At 52.4% G+C, this 23,256-nt stretch overlaps 2 protein-coding genes across 7 annotated transcripts; both read left to right on the forward strand.

Annotated features, from left to right (window-relative positions):
- Positions 1 to 2,540: 2,540 nt before the first annotated feature.
- Guk1 (guanylate kinase 1) lies at positions 2,541 to 10,659 on the forward strand. Of its 4 annotated transcripts, XM_075992397.1 has the most exons (9): positions 2,630 to 2,806; positions 4,259 to 4,399; positions 7,645 to 7,758; positions 8,086 to 8,127; positions 8,492 to 8,588; positions 9,196 to 9,334; positions 9,415 to 9,499; positions 9,998 to 10,083; positions 10,335 to 10,659. In XM_075992397.1, exons 1-9 carry the CDS (start codon positions 2,746 to 2,748, stop codon positions 10,368 to 10,370), a joined length of 801 nt encoding a protein of 266 aa, XP_075848512.1. In that variant the 5' UTR covers positions 2,630 to 2,745; the 3' UTR covers positions 10,371 to 10,659. The 4 variants fall into 4 exon arrangements, with proteins under 4 accessions (XP_075848513.1, XP_075848512.1, XP_075848514.1 ...); XM_075992398.1 differs by lacking the exon at positions 4,259 to 4,399 and having other exon boundaries at positions 2,541 to 2,806; XM_075992399.1 differs by lacking the exons at positions 2,630 to 2,806; positions 4,259 to 4,399 and adding an exon at positions 2,834 to 3,097.
- A 650-nt stretch (positions 10,660 to 11,309) lies between these two features.
- Gjc2 (gap junction protein gamma 2) lies at positions 11,310 to 19,793 on the forward strand. 3 transcript variants are annotated; one of them, XM_075992395.1, is made up of 2 exons: positions 11,310 to 11,501; positions 17,712 to 19,793. In XM_075992395.1, exon 2 carries the CDS (start codon positions 17,731 to 17,733, stop codon positions 19,042 to 19,044), a length of 1,314 nt encoding a protein of 437 aa, XP_075848510.1. In that variant the 5' UTR covers positions 11,310 to 11,501; positions 17,712 to 17,730; the 3' UTR covers positions 19,045 to 19,793. The 3 variants fall into 3 exon arrangements, with proteins under 3 accessions (XP_075848510.1, XP_075848511.1, XP_075848509.1); XM_075992396.1 differs by having other exon boundaries at positions 11,311 to 11,359; XM_075992394.1 differs by lacking the exon at positions 11,310 to 11,501 and adding an exon at positions 11,719 to 11,796.
- Positions 19,794 to 23,256: the final 3,463 nt, after the last annotated feature.

A 23,256-nucleotide genomic window follows, 5' to 3' on the forward strand; every position in this document is an offset into this window, starting at 1 on the left:
TGTGAGGTTTTTTTAAAAAATAGTCTTGCTGGGTGGTGGCAGTGCACACCTTGAATCCCAGCACTTGGGAGGCAGAGGCATGGAGATCTCTGTGAGTTCGAGGCCAGCCTGGTCTACAGAGTGAGTTCCAGGATTGGCTTTATAGCTACTGGGAAACCCTATCTTTAAAAAAAAACCAAACAAAACAAAAACAAATTGTCTTGTAGGGGCTGGAGAGATGGCTCAGAGGTTAAGAGCACTGGCAGCTCTTCCAGAAGTTCTGAGTTCAATTCCCACTAACAAGGTGGCTCACAACATCTATAATGGGATCTGGTTCCCTCTTCTCACGTGCAAGCATACACACAGGCAGAACACTGTATACTAAATAAATAAATAAACTTTTTTTTAAAAATGGCCTTATATGCTGGACTTGGTGGTTCACCTCTGAAATCCCAGAGGCAGAGGCAGGCAGATTTCTGTGAGTTCAAGGTCAGCTTGGTCTACAGAGTAAGACCTTGTCACAAAAATAGATAAGTAAACAGATAGATAAATAAATAGCCCTATCCTTTTTCCCCTCCACTCTCCAGCCTGTAACAAAGTTAAGACATTTAAGACATATCCAAAAATCTCTTTTTTGTCATTGTATGTAAAGCAATTTTTGATTCCCAAATTGAGGCAGCAGACAGAAGCTCAGATGGTGGAAATGAGTCTCAGGATTTAGTGATAGGTTCAGTGAAGAGTGGAAGACACAGCTAAGTTCCCAGAGCCTCATAAACTCAAGGTCAACCTGCCAGCAGATGTGTGGTGCCCTCACCGCCTGCCCCCCCCGACTCAGCTGTAATCAAGCTTTCCTTGGTGTTCCAGCTCCCGAATAATGACACTGAGACTTCTTATTAATTACAAAAGTTTTGGCCTTAGCTTAGGCTTCTTCCCAAGTAACTCTTGAAACTTAAATTAACCTGTTGATATTAATCTACATTTTGCCACATAGCTTGTTACTGTTGTGCCCAGTCTGTGGGGACCCCAAAAGACCACCAGGAAGACCAACTCGCTGAAATGCATAAGCAACATTTATTATCACAATTGCAGGCCGGCCTGGACCTCATCAGCACAGCAATGGGAAGAGGTGTCCCACCCTTCTAGAGAGCATCATTTAAAGGCAAAAGCCAGGAAAGTTACATTAGCAGGGTTTGGGGTGATGGGTTGAATACTGATGGCTCGTGCGTAGGGACTTTTCACAAATTTTTATTTTCGAACCTCCCCCTCCCTCGGTGCTTGTCAAGTTTTCTCGTCGGCTGACCTTTGGGTGGGGACATTCTGTGGTTATCTGTGCTTTCCAGGTGGCTACCCTGCTACTTTTGCCCTAGCCATTTCTGAGAACTGGAATGTTTTATAGAAAATAGCTTACACCAGACGTTAGGCAGAGGAGGAGGGCAAAACAGAGGAACTTTGGTTCTTCAGTGAGTACCTTTTTTGTTGTTGTTTTTTGAGACAGGGTTTCTCTGTGTAGCTTTGGAGCCTGTCTTGGAACTCGCTCAGTAGACCAAGATAGCCTAGAACTCAGAGATCCTCCTGCCTCTCCCGCTTGAGTGCTGGGATTAAAGATGTGAGCCATCACTGCTCAGCTGGTGCACACCTTTTAAATTAATTAATTAGCTTCTTTCAAGACAAGGTTTGCCCTGGTTATTCTGGAACTCATGTTGTAGACCAGGCCGGCCTTGAACTTGCCTTTTGCCTGTCTGGAGTGCTGGGATTAAAGACATTTATTTATTTATTTATTTATTTATTTATTTATTTATTTATTTATTTACTTTTTATCTTTTTGGTATTTAGAGACGGGTTTCCTCTGTAGCTTTGGAGCCTGTCCCCCGGAACTAGTTCTTGTAGACCAGGCTGGGCTCGAACTCACAGAGATCCACCTGCCTCTGCCTCCCTGTGCTGCGATTAAAGGTGTGCGCCGCCACCATCCAGCGAAAAGCATGTTTTCTAATCTACCATTTGGTATGGTAGAGGCAGGTGGCTCTCTGGAGCCTGTCAGGACTACATAGTCTACAAGGGCCCGAGTGAGGGGCAGGTGCCTGAGGAGGCCAGGTGAGATCATACACGGTTTGAGTCTGGGAACTGAACGGAACCTGGTTCCTAAAGGGTAACCGGATAATGCAAAGAAGTGACTCAAGGGACTCGATGCTGATTTCACTTTTTTTTTTTAAAATTTAATGTGCATTGGTGCTTTGCCTGGATGTTTGTCTATGTAACTCCTAAGACCGGAATTAGACAGTTGTCACCCGCCATGTGAGAACTGGGAATTGAACCCAGGCCCTCTCTCGAAGAGCGTCAGTGCTCTTAAACGCTGAGTCATCTCTCCCGGCCACTTGATTTTTAAAGTGCTCCTCTTCAGGGTGTGAACCTAGAAAAAAAAAAAGCGAACATGGAATAAAACCATCCCTGAAGACGCGAGGACTAGGAGTAAAGTGGGCGTGGTCTTCGGGGAGTGCCACGCAATACGCCTGCGCAGCAGTGCCGCACTCCCCTTCCCGCTGGCCCTCGCAGACCGACGCGCTGCTGTGACGTAGCCCTGCGGCTGTGACCAGGCTAGGTGATTCGGAGTGAGTGGAGCCAGAGAGGGTGACGTAATGTCGGCGGACGGTAGAGGGAGGGCACCCGCACTGGCGATTTTGCGCAGTCCGTGTGCGCAGTCGTGCTGCGCTCCGGTATGCCCTCATGGGCCGGCGCACCGCTGTGACGTAGTCCTGCGGGCGGTCCCTGATGCTGCGGCGCCCGCTGGTCGGGCTGGCAGTGGCCGCTCTGGCTCGCGTCCCTGCGGACGGTGAGTGCGCTTTGCTGCTGACGACTGACTGCCTCAGGAGCGGGACTTGGCCGCGTGCGTCCCTTGCGCGCTGCCTCCAATGACCCCTGTTCTTGTGAGGACGCCTGGTTAACGTGTTTTCCGGGTCCTCAGAACGACAGGGACAGGCACGCGGAGTCGCAGCCACCCGCAAGCCCGCGCAGCCTGAGCCTAGCTGACGCTCTTCCTCGGCGCCCTGCCCACCCGGCATCCTGGACAGGCTCAAGCACCTGGCTTTCCCCCTTCGCCATTGCAGGACTTCGGTGTCTGCAGGTGGTGCAGGCCCCCGCTGACGCCTGGGTGTGGGTATTGGGATTCGGCCTGACCCAGGTTGAGGTTTCTGGTGCCGCCTTTGGGCTTAATATTCCCAGGCATCATTTTATCCAACGTAGAAGTGGGCAGGGAAGCGGTGAGTGAGAAGGTTCCTTTAGGTGGCAGCTGGAGGAGGAGCAGGTGACATTAGCTACCTGAAGAGATTGGGAGAAAGCGAATAAATGGCTGGTCAGCCTTGGATAGGGTCCAAGGAGAGGAAGATTTGTTTCTGTGGGTACTCCTCCAGTTTACTTTTTGGGGATCATAGGTTAGTTATGAGAGCTACCATTAAGGCGGTTTCCAGTTTGGCACTAAGGAGCAGAATTTCCTGCTACTTTAGCCTGTCTGCCCACGTTACCCTTGCCTTCACCTATTAGGCTTTTATGTTCCCGTAGATGCTAAATCAGCCATTGCTGCTGTTTGCCTGGCCTTCCTTGATTCAGCGCTGGATCTCTGTCTAGGAGGGGTAGCGGGGAGACTAGTAATTTTCTGGAGTAGTAAATTTGAGGCAGTATACTTCTGTTCAGCCACACTTAAACTTTCTTTTTGTCTTGACACATACAAAATATCCAGGAAACATGTTGAGGTAATTTGAAGGAAGAGGCAGAAGGAGGTGTGGGAGGAGATAGCCCAGGCATCAAAGGAGAGGTAAAATGAGGGTGAGCTCTTGGTAGGCAGCTGTAGATAGAGGCAGGCTGCTTGCAGCATCCCTGGTCTTCCCTGCCCCACCCTGTCCCCATTCTCTCTGATCCAGAATGTGGTGGTCCTCGGTTTCCACCGGCCTTGCCTGCAGTAGACCTCAGTCTCCCCTGTCCTATCTCCCATCCTCCCTGACTCTGCTTGTACTGGTCCCCAGTTTCTGCCCTGCCCTATCCATTCCTTGCCTGCATGTATTGGGCCTTAGTGTCCTTTGCCATACCTGCCCCTCATTCTCCCTGGTCCTGCTGGGTGGGCCTCATCCACCCCTCAGTCTTGCCTGACCCTGTTTCCTTACTTTCCCTTCTACACAAGTGAGCAGTTGACAAGCCCGGCAACATCCTGGGTCTTTCTATTTTGCTCTCCTTGGATTCTGAACCCTTTTTTTCTTTCATGTTCGTTTTGCCTCATGATTGTGGCATCCAGGACCCCATTCAAGATTCAGCCTGTTCTTTTTTGTCCTTGATGGGAAGCGTCACAAACAGAGATGGGTAGCACCAGGAAGGTCCAGCAGCAGCCTGTTCGTGGTTGGCTGCTACTCCACCCTTCCTTCCGTGGGAGGCTGTGGTATGTCCGTCTGGTTCAGGTAGAGGAATGAGCATGAAAATGCTTTGGCTACTCTTGGTGCTGCCGTTGGAAGAGGCTCCTCAATTCTGGGGGCTTCGGGGCTGGAATGTGTCACTCATGTCTGCCTAGTGCTGCTTGTAGCTTCAGTGGACAGGAGGGATGTGGTGGTTGTGACAGATTTCTGGGCCCTAAGGTAGAGACAGGAAGAGGTTGTGCAGGAAGTTGTGTCTAGGGAGCGTTCCAGGAGAGCATGTTCTCTCCCAATGCTCCTGTGGAAATCACTTGTATCTTAGCTCGTCTTAAGAGTTAAGGTCTTGGGGCTCTTTGTCAGGCAGTTGAAGTCTGGGGCTAGAAGAGCTGAAGAGATTGGGGTCCAGAGTTTCTCCAGTGGTCTCCCCAAAGGAAGTTGCCTTTGAGTAGCACACATGTCTGTAAATGCTAGAGCAGAGACAATCTGTAGTTTCTGCCGTTAGCTGTGGCTCTGTGGAGACGTAGCGAACGCCTGGTCACCTAGCTGCTGACTAGAGTCCTCTGTGCTCCCCTTGCCAGGCCCCAGTGCCACTGTACCACACAGTCAGGGTCATCTGGTAGGGTCTGTGTAGATCCAAGCAAGTGTAGTGTCATCGAGGCTCACCAAGAACTGTCAAAGGTCCATGGGCTGCACGTGCCAGTGCCGGGTGACACCTACTGGCACTCTTCAGAGCCAAGGTGCCAACAGATGGAGCTGGTGCCCTGCGTCTTCCTGTCCCTTGTGATTCAGCCCCAGGAGGACAGAAGTTACACACTGTGACTCCTGAAAGGCTGGCCTTGAGAGAGAGGTTAAGCGGCTCAGCAGGGGTGCCTTAGGGAGTGCAGAGCTGGGTTGGATTCAGCTGTCGCATGTGTCCACATGTGCATGCACGCCAGTGTCCTTCCTCCCCCCTGTCTGGTCATGGCCTGCAAGGTACAGGGTTAGGGTCAAGAGGGCTCCCACAATGCCAGAAATGAGGATTTGAGACTGGAATCTGGGTGATACCAGCTCATCGTTACTTAAATTTGGAAGCAGGGAACAGAGTGGGGGATGGGTATAGGCTGCTCCATTGTCTGATGGGATTACAGATCATGTGTTTCACCCATGCCTGTCCCTGATGCATGTCCTCTTGACTATCCGACCTGAGATCCTTTTCTCAGAAGCTTCTTACCTCACGCACTTTGGAGCATCTCTCTTAGCTGTGGTTCTCCTCTGTTGTTGTACTTGTTCTTCTTTGAGTGTTAGATCCTGTGTTCTCAGTCTCTGGAATACAGCTGTGCAGTGAGTTACGCAGCCCCACGGTGAGCGCTGCCTTAAGCTCCTTTTAAGCTCAAGGGAACCTAGAGCTCCAGAAATGGGTCATTTGGAATGTGCAAATGTAGAACCCATATTGGCAGCTGCAGATCACAGCCTGTGGCCATCAAGGGAATTTGGAGCCAGTGCAGCACCTTGAGGAACTCTCATCCGGAGTGCCTGATACAGCAGGCAGAAGGAAGGCAGCTTTGTAGGAGCTGGGTTGGGTGGTTTGTAGCATATACTCTTAGGGCCAGGCCTTGGTGGAAGCAGCAGGGCTCAATGACTAGGGAAGAGGATACCTGTGAAAAGGTGGTGATGAGATGTGGATCAGGGGAAGCCTGGAGCCCAGACAGGAAATTAGCATACAGTAGTCAGTGTGATTGGGGAGAGCCAGAAGGGAGCAGTGTCATTGAGAGGCACCACTGGTGACACTGAGTGAGTTTCTCTAGGACCCCTTAACTATGTCTTTTTGATAGGTGGTCCTATGTGCTTCTCAGGGACATGTGCATGTGTGTGTTTTGAGTATGCATGTGTGATGTGCATGCACATGTACCATACTCACAGTGCTTGTGCTCCTGTGGGTGATAGAGTACCAGCACCAGTGCTTTTGTAAGATTACCTCATGGCCTACATCAGGGATTAAGAACACAAGACTTCCCTAAACTGATGCCCTTCCTGCAGCCTATGCCTTTTGGACCAAAAGCTGTGTGGGCCTCACCCTTAAAGGCCAAAGGTGCTTGGGTTGGCAGACAGCCCCTCCAGCTCCCAAATACCCTCCCTGATCTCTCTTTTCCTCAACCTCAGTAGAGAGCAGCAGCTCATGTCTCTCAGCCCCTGTGGTGGCTCTTCCACATCTGTCAGTGTGTCAGATGCAGCCCTGGTTATTTGGACAGGTGTAGTCTCAGGAGAAGGACAAGTAATTCCTTTTCCTTCTTGCACAGTGGAAGAACGGGGCTGATCTCTTTGCAGCCAGTGCAGGCAGGGCTCGGTGCCCCAGGGATTTATTGAAGGGCGGGGTATGGGCTTGGCAGAGATTAGTCCCCTGTCCCTAGGTGTAGAGCAGCCATTGACTCTTCCCAGGTTAACCACGGAGGCTGCAGCACATCAAGTAGGTGATTTCCATCCTGGGGAGGCAGGAAGGCCTTCATAAACAGGGTCCTGGTTGTGTAAATGATGACCTGCTCAGAGGCCAGGCTGGAGGGAGGATTAGGGCTGAGGGTGAGGTGGAGCTGGGTGCTTAGGCATGAGTTTGGGAACCAGTGAGATAAGATGGTCCTAGGGTAAGGGAAGGAGGCTCAGGTCCTAGATCAGACTGTGATGGAGGAGGTTTCTGTGCTTTCATGCCTACCACAGCAGTTGCTCCTCTGTTGGCAGCCCCTACCTGTGGCAGATCCGGATGCCTGAGCTGAGCTGCATTCACTTTCCCCTTGGGAGGCTAGGGGTGCTATTCTAACTCTTGGCCGGCCAGCTACAGATTGCCTTTCTCAGAGAAGTTAGGGATGGTTGCATGTCTAGTGGGAAGTTTCCCAAACAGGTTTGAACTGAATAGACTTGAGGATGCCATGTTTGTAGTGCCAGGGAATTTCTGTTTTCAGACTTGGACCTTCCAGTGGGTAGTGCCATTTATGGGCACTGCAGTGTGAGGTCAGGTTCTGGAGGGTAGCCTATATGGGGTGGGACCAGTGAGTGCTGCATTGTCTGTTTCTGGGTCACATGCCTGTGGACATCCTGTTGGGTGTGTGTGAGGCTGGATGTTGGAATCCTGTTGGCCTTCCTGCCTGTGTTTACTATCTTACCAGTTGACTACTGTTGAGAGGAGGGTTCGCATTATAGGGGGATGTTGCCCTTGGGAGTTACTCATACCCCTGCCTCTTAGAAAAATGCCAGGGTACCAGCAAGGGCAAAACCTCTCATGTCTGTGATGCCCCTCCTCTCACAGGCATGGCAGGACCTAGGCCAGTGGTGCTGAGTGGACCGTCAGGAGCAGGGAAGAGCACCCTGCTCAAGAAGTTGTTCCAAGAACATGGCAGCATCTTTGGCTTCAGTGTGTCCCGTGAGTGCCCCAGGACCCTGAAGGGCAAGGAGCTCAGAGGCTATCCCAGCACTGGACTACTAGAGTTCCAAATATACACCCCCAGCCTAGGAGATGCTATCCTTACCCCCTCAACCCCATTACCCTCTCCCTTCCCAGGGCCTTCATCTAGAGTAAGCATCTTGGCCCCAGTGACCTCTTGAGATCTGGTCTGGGCTTTCCACTGGCTGTGAGCACCACCTGCTGCTATACAACCAGAGAACTGAGCAGGCCTGCAAGGGAAGACCCTGGGTAGGGTGGAAGGGTTGTACACCCATCTCTTCAGTGTGTGATAGGTCTTTTTTCTAGATACTACAAGGAATCCACGACCTGGTGAGGAAAATGGCAAAGGTGAGCTGACCTGCTAATCCAAGGGTCTCAGGCATGACTTACTGTGGAGGGAAGGGGACAGTGGGAGGGCATGAGGGTTTGCTCTGTCCCTTGGCTATAACAGAACTCAGTCCCCAGCAGTAGAGTATCTCTTGCCTTTGGATTAGTAGCTTGATTAGAGTCTGTGCATCATCAGAGTGAGGGCAGGGGTATCCCTCTTTTCTGTGGAACTTGACTATTTCTAGTTCCCCAGCAAGGACTGTGAGAACAGTGGTGTCTGTTCCAGTCTGGATCTATCTATAACAGTCCTGTGTAGGATGGAGAGGGGCCAGGCCAGGCAGGTCTGGGTTTTGGGTATCCTCTGAAAAGCCCTCTTCCTTTCCAGATTACTACTTTGTGACCAGGGAGATGATGCAGCGTGATATTGCAGCAGGGGACTTCATTGAGCATGCTGAGTTCTCGGGGAACCTGTATGGGACAAGGTGGGCTGAGTTTGGTGTGGATCAAGGTGACCCCAGAATTGGCAGAAGGAAACTCTTCCACCTCTCCCCTCTGTCATATGATGTCCTCCCAGTCTCCCGCCTAGGCTGGGATGGCTTAGCTGATAGACTCCAGGGAGCAGGCAGGCCCAGTCATGCCCTAGGCTCATCTGTCTTAATACATCCTGTGTGGCAGGAGCCACATGAGTACCTCACACAGGAAGAGGTAGGCAGTGACAGGCAGCTCAGGCCCAACCAAAAGCCCAAACTTTTTTGGCATTTGGCTGCAGGACAAAAAGGACTGTGCTTTCAGAGGACTTGACAAGGCCGAGGGTATGCTTGGATGTTCTGGGAAGTACGGATGGTGCTGGGTTCAGTGAGCCTCTTCTTTTCCATGCTAGGCCTACCTAGGATGGGCCTTGGGGAGGAAGGGGCTGAGTTTCTCTGAAGCTCTTGGAAGCTTTAAGAGACTACCAAGGTTGAAGTTTAGCAGCCAATGTGTGTATTCCTGAGAGGGTGGCCAGCAGGCAAGCACTCTTGTGGGCTTAAGGGCTAGGGTCTTGCCTTGGGTCCCATTGAACGTCTGTTCACTGCCCTTCCCTGCTCCCAGCAAGGCGGCTGTTCGGGCTGTGCAGGCCATGAACCGCATCTGCGTGCTAGACATTGACCTACAGGGTGTGCGCAACATCAAGAAGACTGATCTGCATCCCATCTACATCTCTGTGCAGCCCCCCTCGCTGGCTGTGCTGGTAGGTACCTGGTATGGGAGACCCGCAGGGCAGTCCCTGAGACTTGGAGAGTACTGACTCAACAAAGGCCTGCATTTCAGGAGCAGCGACTGCGGCTGCGCAACACTGAGACTGAGGAGAGCTTGGCAAAGCGGCTGGCAGCTGCACAGGCTGACATGGAGAGCAGTGAGTGTGGTCAGGTCATTTATACCTTATGAGCATGTGGCCAGCCCATTCACCAGGAGACAGGGAGGACCAAGGGCAAAGATGGAGGAGTTCGAGACTTCTTTGTCTGCAGAGCCTTTGAGGGGCCACACTTGTCTTACGGACTTGAGTGTGTCATAGACATCTTCTTGCAAGCTGTGCTCTTGTTTCTGGGTCTGAGTTTGGCCCTCATTCAGACACTGTCACTGCGACCTTTTACTGTTTCTCTATGTGCATATGGGAGCCCGTCACAGGTAGTGCCAGTTCTAAATAGAGGCCTGGGAAGGGGTCAGTGGTCCATACTCTAGTACTCAACTTGATGAGCAAGCCCCAGCTGAGGTTCTCTAGAGGGGAAGGCAGAGTTCCATCTAGTCCTGACTGTCCTATTACGGTGACAGGCAAGAGTAGTCGTAGAGGTTGTTGCAGTGGGAAGGGGCCAGATTCCCTGTGTTCCTGACTTTTGTCTTGTCTCATTCCCAGGCAGGGAGCCTGGCTTGTTTGACCTGGTGATCATCAATGACAACTTGGATAAAGCCTATGCAACATTGAAGCAGGCACTGTCTGAGGTGGGCCCCTCCCCACCTACCCTGTCCTGGCATAGTCCCCTGCTCAAGCCACCCTGTGAGTCCAGTAAACCCTGATGAGGCCAGGGCTCACACCCTTGCTGCACTGTAAGCAGCTGAGGCTCTGCCAACTGCCAGCTGATCAAGTCCAAGCGCAAAGTCCAAGAGTCCCTGGGGGCCAGGGGAGGATCTGAGACCCATCCCTCCCTGTTCCCTGCCTCTCCTGACTTTCTGTTTTCCTTTTTCCTTGGCAGGAAATCAAGAAAGCTCAGGGAACTGGCCATGCCTGAGGGTCTGCTTCATTCCACAGAGTGATGCCTGTGCCCCAAATACATCTGGGTTATGAGGTGGGGTGGTCTTTGCCAGGGCACCAAGGACTTGTATAGACTTCTACTGTGGAATAGGAGGAGCTGCCCCTTGTCTGGCCACATGGTGGCTCTTCACCCTGTGCTGGCTTGCTGAGGCTGAAGGACTCGGAAATGTACTCACTTCTATTCTCCCTGGGCTGTCCCTGTCGCTCCTGCTGGAGCAGGACTGACACCCTAATAAAGTAACTATTGGGTTGGAGTGTCACAGCCATCCACACTGGGCCTATGACCCCTGGTTGCCTACCTCTACCTGGTCAACCCGTATGAAAGCTGCCAAGGGGGTTCCAGGGTCCACCAGTCATCAGAATGCTAGCTGGGTTGATTGTGATCACTTCTTCCCCTTGGAACCAGTCAACTGGGACAGCCAGCATGGGTTGGAATGGGGCTCAGTCCTGGAGAACCTGGTACTGCTGCCTTTTTGAGCTGTTTCTGAGCCATTTAGGGATACATAGTGACAAGAATAACTGGCCAGGAAGGAAAGTGCCCAGCCACCAGGAAAGAGCGTGAAAATGAGGACATAGTGCTGGCCCTGGGACCTGTGGGTACTATGTTCTCTTGCCTTTATGTAGAGCCTTCCAAGCCCCAAGGCAGGGCAGTGAAGCTTTCTGGGGTAGAAGAGGGGCAGAGCCTTGGACCTTTGTAGAGATTCCAGATTCTGAGCCCTAGAGCTTGTAGCGGGTGCAGCATTCCTGAGAGAGATGTCTGTAAGTTGAGGGAGGCTGTCCCTCCCCTTCTGCCCAAGATGAGACATTCTGATTGTCTGGGTCCTGCTGTCCTCCCTTCTTCCTCTGGGCTCTCAGCCCAGGCTGCCTGACTCCGCCCAGGAGAGCAGTCCCTGCGGTGAGGGCAGTGGCTGTTGCCAGCTACCCCCACCCGGTGGCCAGCTACAGCTCTCCCTTGTGCATCTCCAGGTGAGGCCGCTCCTGGGACAGGACTTGGGCAGATTCGATGGATGTGGGTATGAAGAGGGCAGGCAGGTACCCAGGCAGAAGGAGCCAGAGAGACCGGGGAGCCCTGGGATGCCTCCAAAAGTACAGATGTTCCTCAAGAACGGTGAGCCAGAACTTCCTGGACCTCAAGTGGAGGCTGGGGAAGAGAGGGCCAGGACCTGCCTGGGCCCCTAGCAGGCCTGTCTAGCTCCTCGCTGCTCCACCCCCAGGGACAATCATGGATTCAGACCCTGGGGGGGAACAATGGAGCCCTTGAGGGCCCCTCCTCCACCCCCCATTGTGCTTGGTGGCGAGAGGTGGCCCTAGCCCTAGCCGGCAGTATGCCCTTAGAGAGGACCAGCATCCCTCCGGCAGGTGGAAGGGCTCAGCCAGAGGCTTGCATTCCCAGCTTGGAGAAGGTAGGGAGGGCACCGATGGGGCTGCAGACAGGCAGGGTCTTGGTTGGTCTGTACTCTCATGGCTAATGTGGAGTTTTCCAGGCTCCTGTATCCTCACTGGCAGTTCACAGGCACAGGCAGTTCCAGTCTGGAAGACTCACTGGAGCTCTGGCCAGACCTTGTCTTGTTGCATTAAGGGACCCTCGGGGTGTCCATCAGCTTGGGTCCAGCTGACTTCTTGGCTCTTCTTGGGTAACTAGACCCATGGTGGGGGAGATGGGAACTAACTGGTGAGCTGAGGGTGTACTCAGTACCTCCCCCAGCAGCTGAGGCCCTTCAGGCTGTTCTAAGATGGGCCAGTCCACGCCAGCTAGTTGCAGTGTGTCCAGGGGATCAGTATGGGCCCCAGGCCCAGTGTACTCAAACTAAACAAACTTTCTTTATCCACTTGCCTTCTGCCAAGCAGAACCTCTCAGCAGCTGGACCTGCACAACTGCTGATGGTTTAGTGTGGCCCTGTAATTGGCACAGAAGTTCCTTCTAAGTGTTTTCCTACCTGCCTGCTATGTCCAGGGACTGCAGAGGGAGATGTGAGGGTGGGTAACCAAGTCCAAGGATGAAGGGGAGCTCTTGCCCAGGAAGGCCTGCTGCCTGCTGGCTGGAGTTGCTGTTGTATGGGGAAGCCTCAATAGACCCTGCTGGGAATTAAGTTCTAGAGGTGGGCAGGGGAACCTGGCCCAGCTGTGGGAGGGACTGGTGGGTGAGGCAGGAGGACTGAAGGACAAGGGTCAGGGTGAGTGTGGACTTTCTACAAGGAGTTGGGCACAGGTGTACTCCCTGGGCAATTCCAAAGGAAGGCATGTAGATTTTGGTGGTGCCTACCCAGGCCAGCATCTCTGTTTCTGGAATGCAGTTTAGCTGAAGGCAGCTATTAACCTGTAAGATTTATCCAGACTCAGAGTTGTGGCTCTCATACTAGGCCCATGCAGGCCCTTGTATTTTTCTGGATATCATCCCCCCTGCCCCCAGTAGTTCTGTCTGCTTGAGCTCCTAGGAGGGTGTCTTGGATGCCAGTGAGGAAAGGTGGCAGGTGAGACCCCATAGGTCATAGGGGGAGATAGGTAGTTTATACTAGATACCCAGGACTTGAAACCTGGTATGCCAGGTCCTAATGCTTGTTAGCCACAGTAATTATCACTGTACCCACTCCTCATTTGCATCTCCTGATAGTCCTAGGGTACAATCGAGGACCTCTCCCCAACACACATACACCAAATTACTGGCCATATGTTTACTAACACCCTGGGCCACATACCATGCTGGCTTCAGGGCTCTGGTCAGTTCAGGACCAAGGGCTGGATGTGTGAAAGGACTGCTTACAGTAGAGGGTACCACTTCTATTCTAGAGAGACTTCCCAAGAGAGACGGGCTGAATGAGCTATGTAGTGTGTGTGTGTGGCGGGGCCACCCCCTGCTCAAGGTGAAGCACATCACCACCACCACAGAGTCTAATTCTGGATCAAGATGTAGGAGCTGCTTTGGAGCAGGAGTTGCTTGAATGAACCCCTTCAACAAGCTGTGAGTGCTGGAGATGGCTCCACACCTCTGTTGAAGCCTCGTGTCTTCATGTTTAAATTCACAACAGAGAGGATAACAGTACAGAAACGTTCCCAGAGGACCTTGTATCCCAGGCCCCATTAATATGAAGCATGTCACCATAATAAACTGGTGCTGCCTCTGTGCTAGCCACAGACCACAGGCCAGGTGTTTGCTACAGTCGCTTGGCCCTTCCCAACAGTGGGCCACCTCTTGGAAGACAGCCTCCTTGTCTTAGCTGCCCACGGCTACTTGAATACCACCTGGGTATTTTGTAGGGTGTCCCTCTTGGAAGTTGCTCAGTGTTTTCTCTTGCTCTTGTTGGGTTATGGGTTTTGGAAAGAACACTGAGAGTGATGGGCTGTCTTTCTAGATGGTATCAACAGGACTCACGCCATGATGCCCTCAGGTGTCACTGCAAAGGCACAGGTCCCTCTTTCATGCTGTCATCTGATACAAGGCTGCAACCCCTGGAGTGGGGTGTGCGCTTCCTACTCCTGTGGAGACTCTCTGAGAGTGGTTGGCAGTTCCTCTGCACAGAAGCAGGGGATGTTTCTCCTCTCCTCAGCCTGATGGTTGTGTTGGATACATGGATGCAGTTGCTGTCATCCAGGGTATCTATAACCACAATCCACTTACCAATGTTCATGAGTGTGTGAGCTTGCCCCACAGTCTTCATCCCCTTACCTAGCCATCTGATCAGCCACTTCCCCAGGGATTCCCACTTCCTCTTATTGGATGAGAAGTTAGAGCCTGGGACCTAGATACGTTCTTTGTTTATTTTATGACTGCGGTTTGAGAAAGGGTTTCAGTGTAGTCTAGGCTGGCATCAAACTCACCATGTAGCAGAGGGTAACCTTGAAATCCTGGTCTTTCTACCTATGCTTCCCAAGTACTAGAATTATAGGCAGCATGATCCTACCCATCTAAGAAAGTGCTTTACTCAGGTGTTTCTGCAGCCAGGGCCCATCAGAGGACCAACCAGAGCACGTACGCACATCACAGCTTTTCATGGTGTATCTGTGAGTATTCGCTGTGAGAGCCCGCCTTCACCAAGCTAAACACAGATGCATCCTGGAGTCCCCAGCACATAGATATATCAGAAAATTAACCCCTATAGTGACTGGGAAACCTCTGATAGGCAGACTGGAGTAATGAGTGTGCATAGGTGCAAATGTGTGTGTGTGTGTGTGTGTGTTTATAAAACTTGTATGGCCAGGTGATTGTACAACCAGGGAAAGGCAGCAGGTATGGGCACTAGCACAGCAGAGAGTATAGCAGGAGCCAACTGAGGAAAGGGCAGGGCACTTGGCACAGTGGCTAAGTGAGACCCTGATAAGTGCCCTAGCCAGAAGTTACTGAAGGAGCTGAGCATTGTACACGCCTAAAAATCCCAACACGTTGCAGGCAGATAGAGGAGGCTGAAGAGTTCAAGGTCACCTTAACTCTTACAAGTCAATGAATAAGGAGTCTGTTCCACATGAAACATTGTCTTAAAAAAAAAAAAGCCATTGAGGGCTGGCGAGATGGCTCCGCAGTTAAGAGCACTGACTGCTCTTCCAGCAACCTTATATGGTGGCTCACAACCATCCATAATGAGATCTGGTGCCCTCTTCTGGCTTGCAGGCACACATGCAGGCAGAACACTGTATACATAATGAATAAATCTAGGCTGGGCGGTGGTAGAGCACGCCTTTAATCCCAGCAATGGGGAGGCAGAGGTAGGTGAATCTCTGTGAGTTTGAGGCCAGCCTGGTCTGCAAGAGTGAGTTCCAGTACAGGCTCCAAAGCTACAGAGAAACCCTGTCTTGAAAAACCCAAAATAAATAAATAGCCATTGTGCATGCATTTAATCCCAGCACTTGGGAGGCAGAGGCAGGCGGATGTTGGTGAGTTCCAGGCCAGCCTGGTCTACAGGGCGAGTTTCACGACAGGCTCCAAAGCCATTGAAGGGCAGCAGGGACAATCTGTTCAGTGTGCATTCTAAGGTACTCAGTGGGCATGGAGCCAGGTTTATAAGAAGAGTGAAGCAGCTGGGACCAGAGAGACAGTGGTGGTGCAGGTGGCAAGTGTGGGTGGTTCAGGGTTTACTGCTAAACCCAAGATGTGCAGGAGACAGCAACTCAGATAAAGTAATCCAAGGGTGGAGAGGTCACACTGGGGGAGAGATTGACATAGAGGTCTGACCCTCTGTAGTTTGAGGTGCCTGCTGTGTTCCAGCGCCAGGGCTAGGCAGGAAAATTACAGGCTAGAGGTTCAAGTTTAGAAGTTGTCTGCCCCCCCCCCGGCCTGAGCACAGGGTCCTGGTTTTTCCAGGTCAGCTCTTCAACCATAGCACTTAGTGCTGTGCCTGAGAGTTAATAGCTGTGCTTGCATGCATGCACCAAGTGATAGGTCATTCCAAAGCAAAGTCCCACTGTCTGTCCAGGGCCAAAGTCAGCCCAGGGTTAAACTACAGTGTCTTTGTTGTTGCCTGTACTCATCTTACAATGACAGGAGTAGGTATACCAGAGAAATGGCAAGTTGCCAACCAAAGCTTTACCACAGATCTGTTATTAAATACCACATACTGCTAAGCAGCTCTACTGGGGAACTCCTGGTTCCAGATCCTGCCTTAGGCTCCTATGATTGAGGTTTCAAGTAGGGGCTAAGATTGCAGTTGAGGTAAGAGAGTTGAATCCACGCCTGAGAAGGCACCATGTAGCCCAACTGCGTGTCCATGTCTGAGGCAGAGAAGTAGAAGGAGTGGCCCCTGAGGTGTAGCAGCCTGTGAATATGCTTGTGTGGATGTGTTCGTTCTTGACGTGGGAGTGTGCATGTGTAAGGGATCACATGTGCTTGAGCTCTTCTGTCTACGTCTTGATTCTTTGCATGTGTGGTTGAGTTGGTAAATAAGTGTATATGAGTGTTAGTATATATGAATATATGTGTGCCAGCATGTGTGCACGTATTCATGAGTGTACACATCATTGTATATACATTTGTATCTAAATGCATGTGTATGCATATGGGTATAAAAATGTCTATGAATGTACACCTGTGTGCATATGCATATGAGGGTATGTTGTATGTGCAAGTGAATGTTTGCATATATAACACACACATAGACATGTGTGCATGCGTGTATGCACATGAGGGTGTGTGTCTCTGATTGCATACATGTAGTCCCAAGAGGGAATTCACAGATGTGAGGATGTGGGGGCATTTCCTCAGGAACCCTGTTGTCCTGCTGGCTGCCCCCTCTTCCTGCCCTGAGGGGAGAGGCCCTCGCTACATAAAGAGGCCTGGAGCCGCCACTCCTGATGGTGGTCCATGCCTGCTGCTGCTACCTCCTAGGCCCTAGTCTGGAGTGTCAGTGCTGAATGCTTGGGGGACTCCTGCCTCAAAGCTTCCCAGGAGCAGGTACTAACTCTGTGGTAGCTGTGAGGAGGGAGGGTGGGCATCAGTGAACTACAGAGCCCTTCTCTGTCACATATCTGTTCTAGTCTGAGGTGGTCAGAATGTTGCCATCCCTGAGGCTCACAGGTGCCCAAGTGTGGCTGTGTATCATCTGTAGCCTCACCAGACATGGTCCTTCCTGGACAGATCTGGGACTGTCCAGGGATTTAGGACTGGGACTGGATAAAGAGCCCTGGCTGGTCCCTGAGCAGTGGGTGTGGTAGCTGGCTGGCTAAGTGCTGCAGGACTAGCAGGGCCTTGGGGAGGATGAGGGTCCTTTATGGAAGGGACTTCGAGAACTGCTTGCGGATTGTGGAAGGAGAAAGGTTGAGGCTGCTGGATGGTTGGAAGCTAAAGTATTGGAGAGGGCTGGGGCCCAAAAGGTGTGTATGGTTTAGGTGTTTGGGGCTGGGGGATGATGGAGCCTCAGGACTATGGGGGCTGTTCTGACCACAAGAGCTGGGGAGTAGGTTGTGAAGGTCTGAGTGGCTAGTAGGCTTCAGGTAAGCCCTAAGAGAGTGGCATCCAATCTGGGGCTGAGCTGGGCTGGCACTGCCCTGTTTTTCCCCTCTGCCAATAAAGGCAGCACACAGGCTCTATGGCTTTAGGGTCCTGGGACAGAGGTGCACATTCCACAAATTGGTACTTTCTTCGGGAGCTTTGGGAAAGAGAAGACAGGAAGGGCTGGAGCAGTTGTTAGTGGGAGATGCTCTGTCCCCATCCTTAGCACGTAAGGTGAGGATGCAGATGAGGAAGAACTTTTCTGCAAAGCAGTGAGCTCAAGGTCATCTGGGGTGTTTAAGTAGAACCCAATTGTTGAACGAGCCTGCTAGCACAACTCTGCTGCCCCATCCCGCAGTTCCCAGTTGCCCCCTGCTGACCACCAATCATACATGCCTGTAGGTTCCACCTGCTCGCTCCCATGACCAACATGAGCTGGAGCTTCCTGACGCGGCTGCTGGAGGAGATCCACAATCATTCCACCTTCGTGGGCAAAGTGTGGCTCACTGTGCTAGTGGTCTTCCGAATTGTGCTAACGGCTGTGGGTGGCGAGTCCATCTATTCGGATGAACAATCCAAGTTCACCTGCAACACGCGGCAGCCCGGCTGTGACAATGTTTGCTACGATGCCTTCGCGCCCCTCTCACATGTGCGCTTCTGGGTCTTCCAAATCGTGGTCATCTCCACCCCTTCTGTCATGTACCTGGGCTATGCAGTCCACCGCCTGGCGCGCGCCTCAGAGCAGGAGCGCAGACGCGCCCTCCGTCGTCGCCCCGGCCCTCGGCGCGTGCCCCGGGCTCAGCTGCCACCGCCGCCTCCTGGCTGGCCGGATGCCACCGATCTGGGCGAGGCGGAGCCCATGCTGGCGCTGGAGGACGAGGAGGACGAGGAGCCGGGGGTGCACGAGGGCCCGGGGGAAGACACGGAGGAGGAGCGCGCAGAGGATGTGGCTGCCAAGGGGGGTGGAGGTGATAGCAAAACTGTGGTCACTCCCGGACCGGCCGGGCAGCACGATGGGCGAAGGCGCATCCAGAGGGAGGGCTTGATGCGCGTGTACGTGGCCCAGCTGGTGGTAAGGGCGGCCTTCGAGGTGGCTTTTCTGGTGGGCCAGTACCTGCTGTACGGCTTCGAGGTGCCGCCCTTCTTTGCCTGCAGCCGCCAGCCTTGCCCGCACGTGGTGGACTGTTTCGTGTCGCGGCCAACCGAGAAGACGGTCTTCCTGCTCGTCATGTATGTGGTTAGCTGCCTATGCCTGTTGCTCAACCTCTGTGAGATGGCGCACCTGGGCCTCGGCAGTGCGCAGGACGCTGTACGCGGTCGTCGGGGAACCTCAGCACCGGGTCCTGGCCCGGTGCCGCGCCCGCCTCCCTGCGCTTTCCCGTCTGCGGCTGCCGGCCTGGCTTGCCCTCCCGAATACAGTCTAGTGGTGCGCGCGGCTGAGCGGGCGCGCGCGCACGACCAGAATTTGGCTAATCTGGCCCTGCAGGCACTGCGCGATGGGGCGGCGGTGGCCGCTGATCGGGACAGCCCTCCATGTTCAGGGCTCAATGCAACCTCTCGGGGGGCACCCAGGGCGGGTGGCCCAGCTTCCGGAACCGGTAGTGCCACGTCGGGGGGCACCGTTGGGGAGCAGGGCCGACCCGGGGCTCAGGAACAACTGGTCACTAAGCCTAGGGCGGGCTCTGAGAAGGGCAGTACAGGCAGCAGGGATGGCAAGGCCACTGTGTGGATCTGAGGGCACTGAGGAGAGCTCAGGGAGGGCCTAGCATAAGGGTTCAATGGAAATCTTTGTTCTCAACCAGTGGCCACTGACAGATCCCCTTAGGGCTCTTTAGAAGAGGAAGCTGAAGACCCCTGAGAGGTGCTGGCTCAGGTACCTCCCTGCAGGATGTGAAGAGGAGTCACCAGGGACTTTTCTGTGGCCCCTGGGTGGGGGGGAGGCGAGCTGTGTCCCAGTAACTGACTGCCCCTCCAGGCTATTAAACAGGATGACCCCTCCGCTGGGCCCCTCAGCGCTTTCTTTTAGGCTCTCCTGCAGCTTCCCCGTAGAATAGAGGTAACTGGCAAGAACCTTTTGGGGACTGTGTTTATCCTCACTGCAGCAGCAGGTGGGTTCCTCTACAGCCCCCTCAGCCCTGAGAAGTCAGAGAACTCTCAGGTCAAGGACAAGCAGGTAGCCTTGGGTCTACTTGCAGCTCTTGGCTCCCTGCGTGAGGCGACTAAAACCTGAAGGAGACCTGGGCTGAGTACAGCCTCCTCTCCCTGAGCTCAGGTAGCCAGGCATGGGCCGTTTCTAGGACATCCTGGAAATTCTGTCATGTCTTGCAGCTTAGATCCATAAGGCTGTGGTCCAGAGCCGTGTTTTTGGCCATGCTGGAAAATTAGAGCTCTGGGGAGCCTAGACCCATCTTTTGTGCCCTCCTCCCTGTTTTAAAGCCAACTTCTGGAACAAACGAAGTAAAATAAAACTAACTTTTGTTTATATCCAAGTGTGTATGTGTGCTTATAAGTCTGAGCCCACATGGCACACGGGTCGCTGTGCACGTGTGTGTGCAACCGTGTGTGGTGGGTCTGTGTCTGAGCATTCAGAAATGCATTCACTGCAATTCATTGTGGGGAGACGGCTTAGCTGCAGGGAGGCTGGGAGAGAAGACCCCTCCTCAGGGACAAGCTTGGGAATAAAGCTGGAGCCCAAATCCTGGAGGTCATCAGACCTGTGATGGTGCCACTTGGTGCCAGGCAGCATGCCAGGGTCGGGTGTGGGGCTTGTTGGAGCACACAGATGTCAGAAACAAAGAACAGTCAGAGAGAAGGTCGGCCTGCAGCTCTGGGCACGGAGGTAGTCCATCTTGTGTTGGAGGTGTGTAGTGCTGGCCAGGACGGTGGTGTTGCCTTTGGAGCCCTCTCAGAGCAGACTCCAGCTGCCTCCTATGAGGGCCAGGACGGCTCTGCACTTCCCAGCTGCACATCCCTTCCCGGAGTCCCTGACCAGGCTCAGCTCAGCCCCCGTCTCACCTCAGCGTGACTGGAATCAGAGCAGGCTGAGTCTCTTTCCTTCTGGAGCCCACATACCTGGTCCCAAGTCTTAAGAGAGCCCTTACTCCAGCTGAGCCCCACTCCCAGTGACCCCTGCCTTCAGGTGAACCCCACTAGTCCTCACCTGGCAACCAGGAGAACCTTGTTTCAGGAAACTCTGACTAGTCTAGGCTGAGCTTCAGCTGAACTTCACCTCTAGGTTACTTTCTGCTTTAAGCTGAGTGAGCTTCCTCCCTAGGAAATCGTAGGCCATGCTGGGAGTGGAGCCTCAGGAAGGAAGGTAAATCCAACCCAAAGCAGCGTCTCCAAGTGGGGTCTGGAGGGTCCAGTGGAGTCCGGCTGATAGCATCTCTGCTGAGAAAGCATCCCTGTCACAAGCCATTGTGAATTTGGGGCTGTGTTGTTGGGGTGTCATAGAGTTGGGGCAGGAGTTGGGGCAGGGACTCCATGCTGGGGGAGGAGCATAGGGTTAAACGTGCCTGTTAACCAAGTCAGCTCTCAACCCTCCTCCTGCCTGTTCTAGTTAGACCTTCACCGGACTGGACAAGCCCTACCCGGTTTTTCTCAGTCTGCTGATTCAAATGCCATTTATCTCACAGAGAAACACTCTCCCAGACACACTCCAAGACATCATTTTTAATCACTCTTAACTGACAGTGGTAACTGTAGCGTCTGATAACTGGGTAGGCGTCTTAGAGCGTGTAACGGTCGGAGCAGGCTATTGGTGTGTCTGTCTCTGAAGTGTCATTTTTTTTTTTTTGGTTTTTCGAGACAGGGTTTCTCTGTGGCTTTGGAGCCTGTCCTGGAACTAGCTCTATAGACCAGGCTGGTCTCGAACTCACAGAGATCCGCCTGCCTCTGCCTCCCGAGTGCTGGGATTAAAGGCGTGCGCCACCACCGCCCGGCTAAGTGTCATCGTTTTTAAGTGCTTTTTAGTGTTGGAGAATTTAGGCCCTTCTCTGCACTTTTTCAACTAAGTATGTGAACAATTGTAAATTACAGCCTAACAGGTGGCCAGGTGTCTAGGCCCTGTTCTTCAGCCTGGTGAGAGAGACAGAGTTAGGCAGTTTCCTTTTTAGACAGAGGAAAGAGGCCCCTGAGAAGAAAAACCTTTACAGACAGGCAAAGCCAGTTTCTCAGTGAGCTCTATGCGAGGTTCCCAAGGAGAGGTGTACCAAGGCTGCGGGGACAGTGAATGTGAAAGCTGAATCCAGAAAACACACAAACACACACACACACACACACACACACACACACACACACACACACCTCAATTGAAATTAATTAAAAGTTGAAAATTTAGCTCCAAAGGCCTTCTTCCCATGAATACTGGACTGGGCCTTGTGAGCATAGTGCCTCTGTAACCAAGTTCCTTCCCTGTGAAGTGTAGCTTGGGACTCATTTTCAAAGATGGTTGACCACAGGCTCTTCCTCTCCTCACTTCCTGTTCTTCCTTTCCCTCAAATCCTCCTGGTGGGCTTTTCCCGAGGCCTCACGTGTCTGCCTTATCTCCCACCTAAACAAAGTTCCCACATTTATCCAATTCAGCTAGACAGAAACCTCTCAATCCAGTCCCTGGTTTACATGGAGGCCTGAGCCAAGCAAACTCAAGCAGTAGGCATGAGAAATGGCCCCGCCAAGTCCAGGTCAACTGGATACTCCCTTTTGAGTTCCCTTCCTTGTAGGGAGCCACTTCTCTACTTCAATAAGGCTTTGGTTGTCCTTCTGCTGTCCTCGAGATTATTTATTTACTTGTTTATTGTGATCAGTTTTGAGACAACGAACCTAGGAGTTACTAGCTCAGAATGACTTAGGTGGCCATAGAATTTCTGGAGCCTCAGCTTAAGCACACTCAAGCCAAGAAATAGGCTTTGTCACATTTAAAGACTCCCATGAGCCTAGTAGACACATAGAGTTCCCACTGTGGAGGATCTAGAGGTAGCCTAGCTTCTGCTTGGGGGAACCTCAGTTTACTCAGCTAGACAGGGAACCCAGTATGCAGAAGGTAACCATACCACCTGTGCAGTCTGTTTCTCTGGAGACTCCTGGCTAAGAGCCGCTGTCTAGAGACATACAAGTTCTATTTTGCAAGTGGGTCAGTTTGCTCCACCGCCCTTTATGATTGCTCCACAATGGGTGCCTTGTGTATAGAATTTTGGTCTCCCACAGACATGGGTGCTGCAAGCTGAGGACCAGAGTTGCTGTAGGAATGGCTGCTCCTGAGGCCCCTCTTCTTGGCTTATAGACATCATCTTCCCACTGTATCCCCACAGTGGCTGGATTAGGGCCACCCACGTAACCTCATTTACCTTACGCACATCTTTGGTGGGTGAAACTTTTTGAGCCAGAGTTTCACTGTAGCTCAGGCTACCCTCAAACTCTTGAGCCTCCTGCCTTAGTTTCCCAGTGTGCACCACCACACCCAGTTCCTTAATAATGTTTTTTTTTTCTTTTCAAAACAGGGTTTCTTTGTATAGCCTTAACTGTACTAGACCTCATAGAGATCCACCTGCCTCCGCTTCCCAAGTGTTGAGATTAAAGGCCACTACTGCCTGGCCCTTAATAATTTTTGAGGCCATCTTTCCAAATGCAAACACATTCTGAGTTCATGGAGTTTAGGATGTCAGCATATGATTTTTCCCATATCAAGAAGTACTTGTACTTGCTCAGCTGAATGTTCTGTGTCCATGGAAGGAGAGACCCTTGACAGTAATGACTTAGGTATTGTTGTTCCACCCTCATCGAGTGTCCTTGGCTGTCTCTGGAACTGTGCTGGTTAGGTCCTGACCTCCGTACCATCCACCAATCCCGCCTCTAAGACCAGCTCATTGACAATGTGGACATCACCACAATTGCGTGTGGGACTTTAGATAGAGAGAGTAGCAACCAACTAGAGAATGGGGTCTGCAGG

The sequence above is a fragment of the Microtus pennsylvanicus genome, chromosome 11 (genome assembly GCF_037038515.1).
Source record: "Microtus pennsylvanicus isolate mMicPen1 chromosome 11, mMicPen1.hap1, whole genome shotgun sequence".
Taxonomy (NCBI): Eukaryota; Metazoa; Chordata; class Mammalia; order Rodentia; family Cricetidae; genus Microtus; species Microtus pennsylvanicus.

Excerpts from the sequence above, each read along its gene's own strand:
- Guk1 (XM_075992397.1), top strand. The coding sequence starts at position 2,746 with ATGCTGCGGCGCCCGCTGGTCGGGCTGGCAGTGGCCGCTCTGGCTCGC. Across the intron at positions 7,759-8,085 it reads CTTTGGCTTCAGTGTGTCCC|ATACTACAAGGAATCCACGA; the intron begins GTGAGTGCCCCA and ends TCTTTTTTCTAG. Across the intron at positions 8,589-9,195 it reads GGGAACCTGTATGGGACAAG|CAAGGCGGCTGTTCGGGCTG; the intron begins GTGGGCTGAGTT and ends CCCTGCTCCCAG.
- Gjc2 (XM_075992395.1), top strand. The coding sequence starts at position 17,731 with ATGACCAACATGAGCTGGAGCTTCCTGACGCGGCTGCTGGAGGAGATC.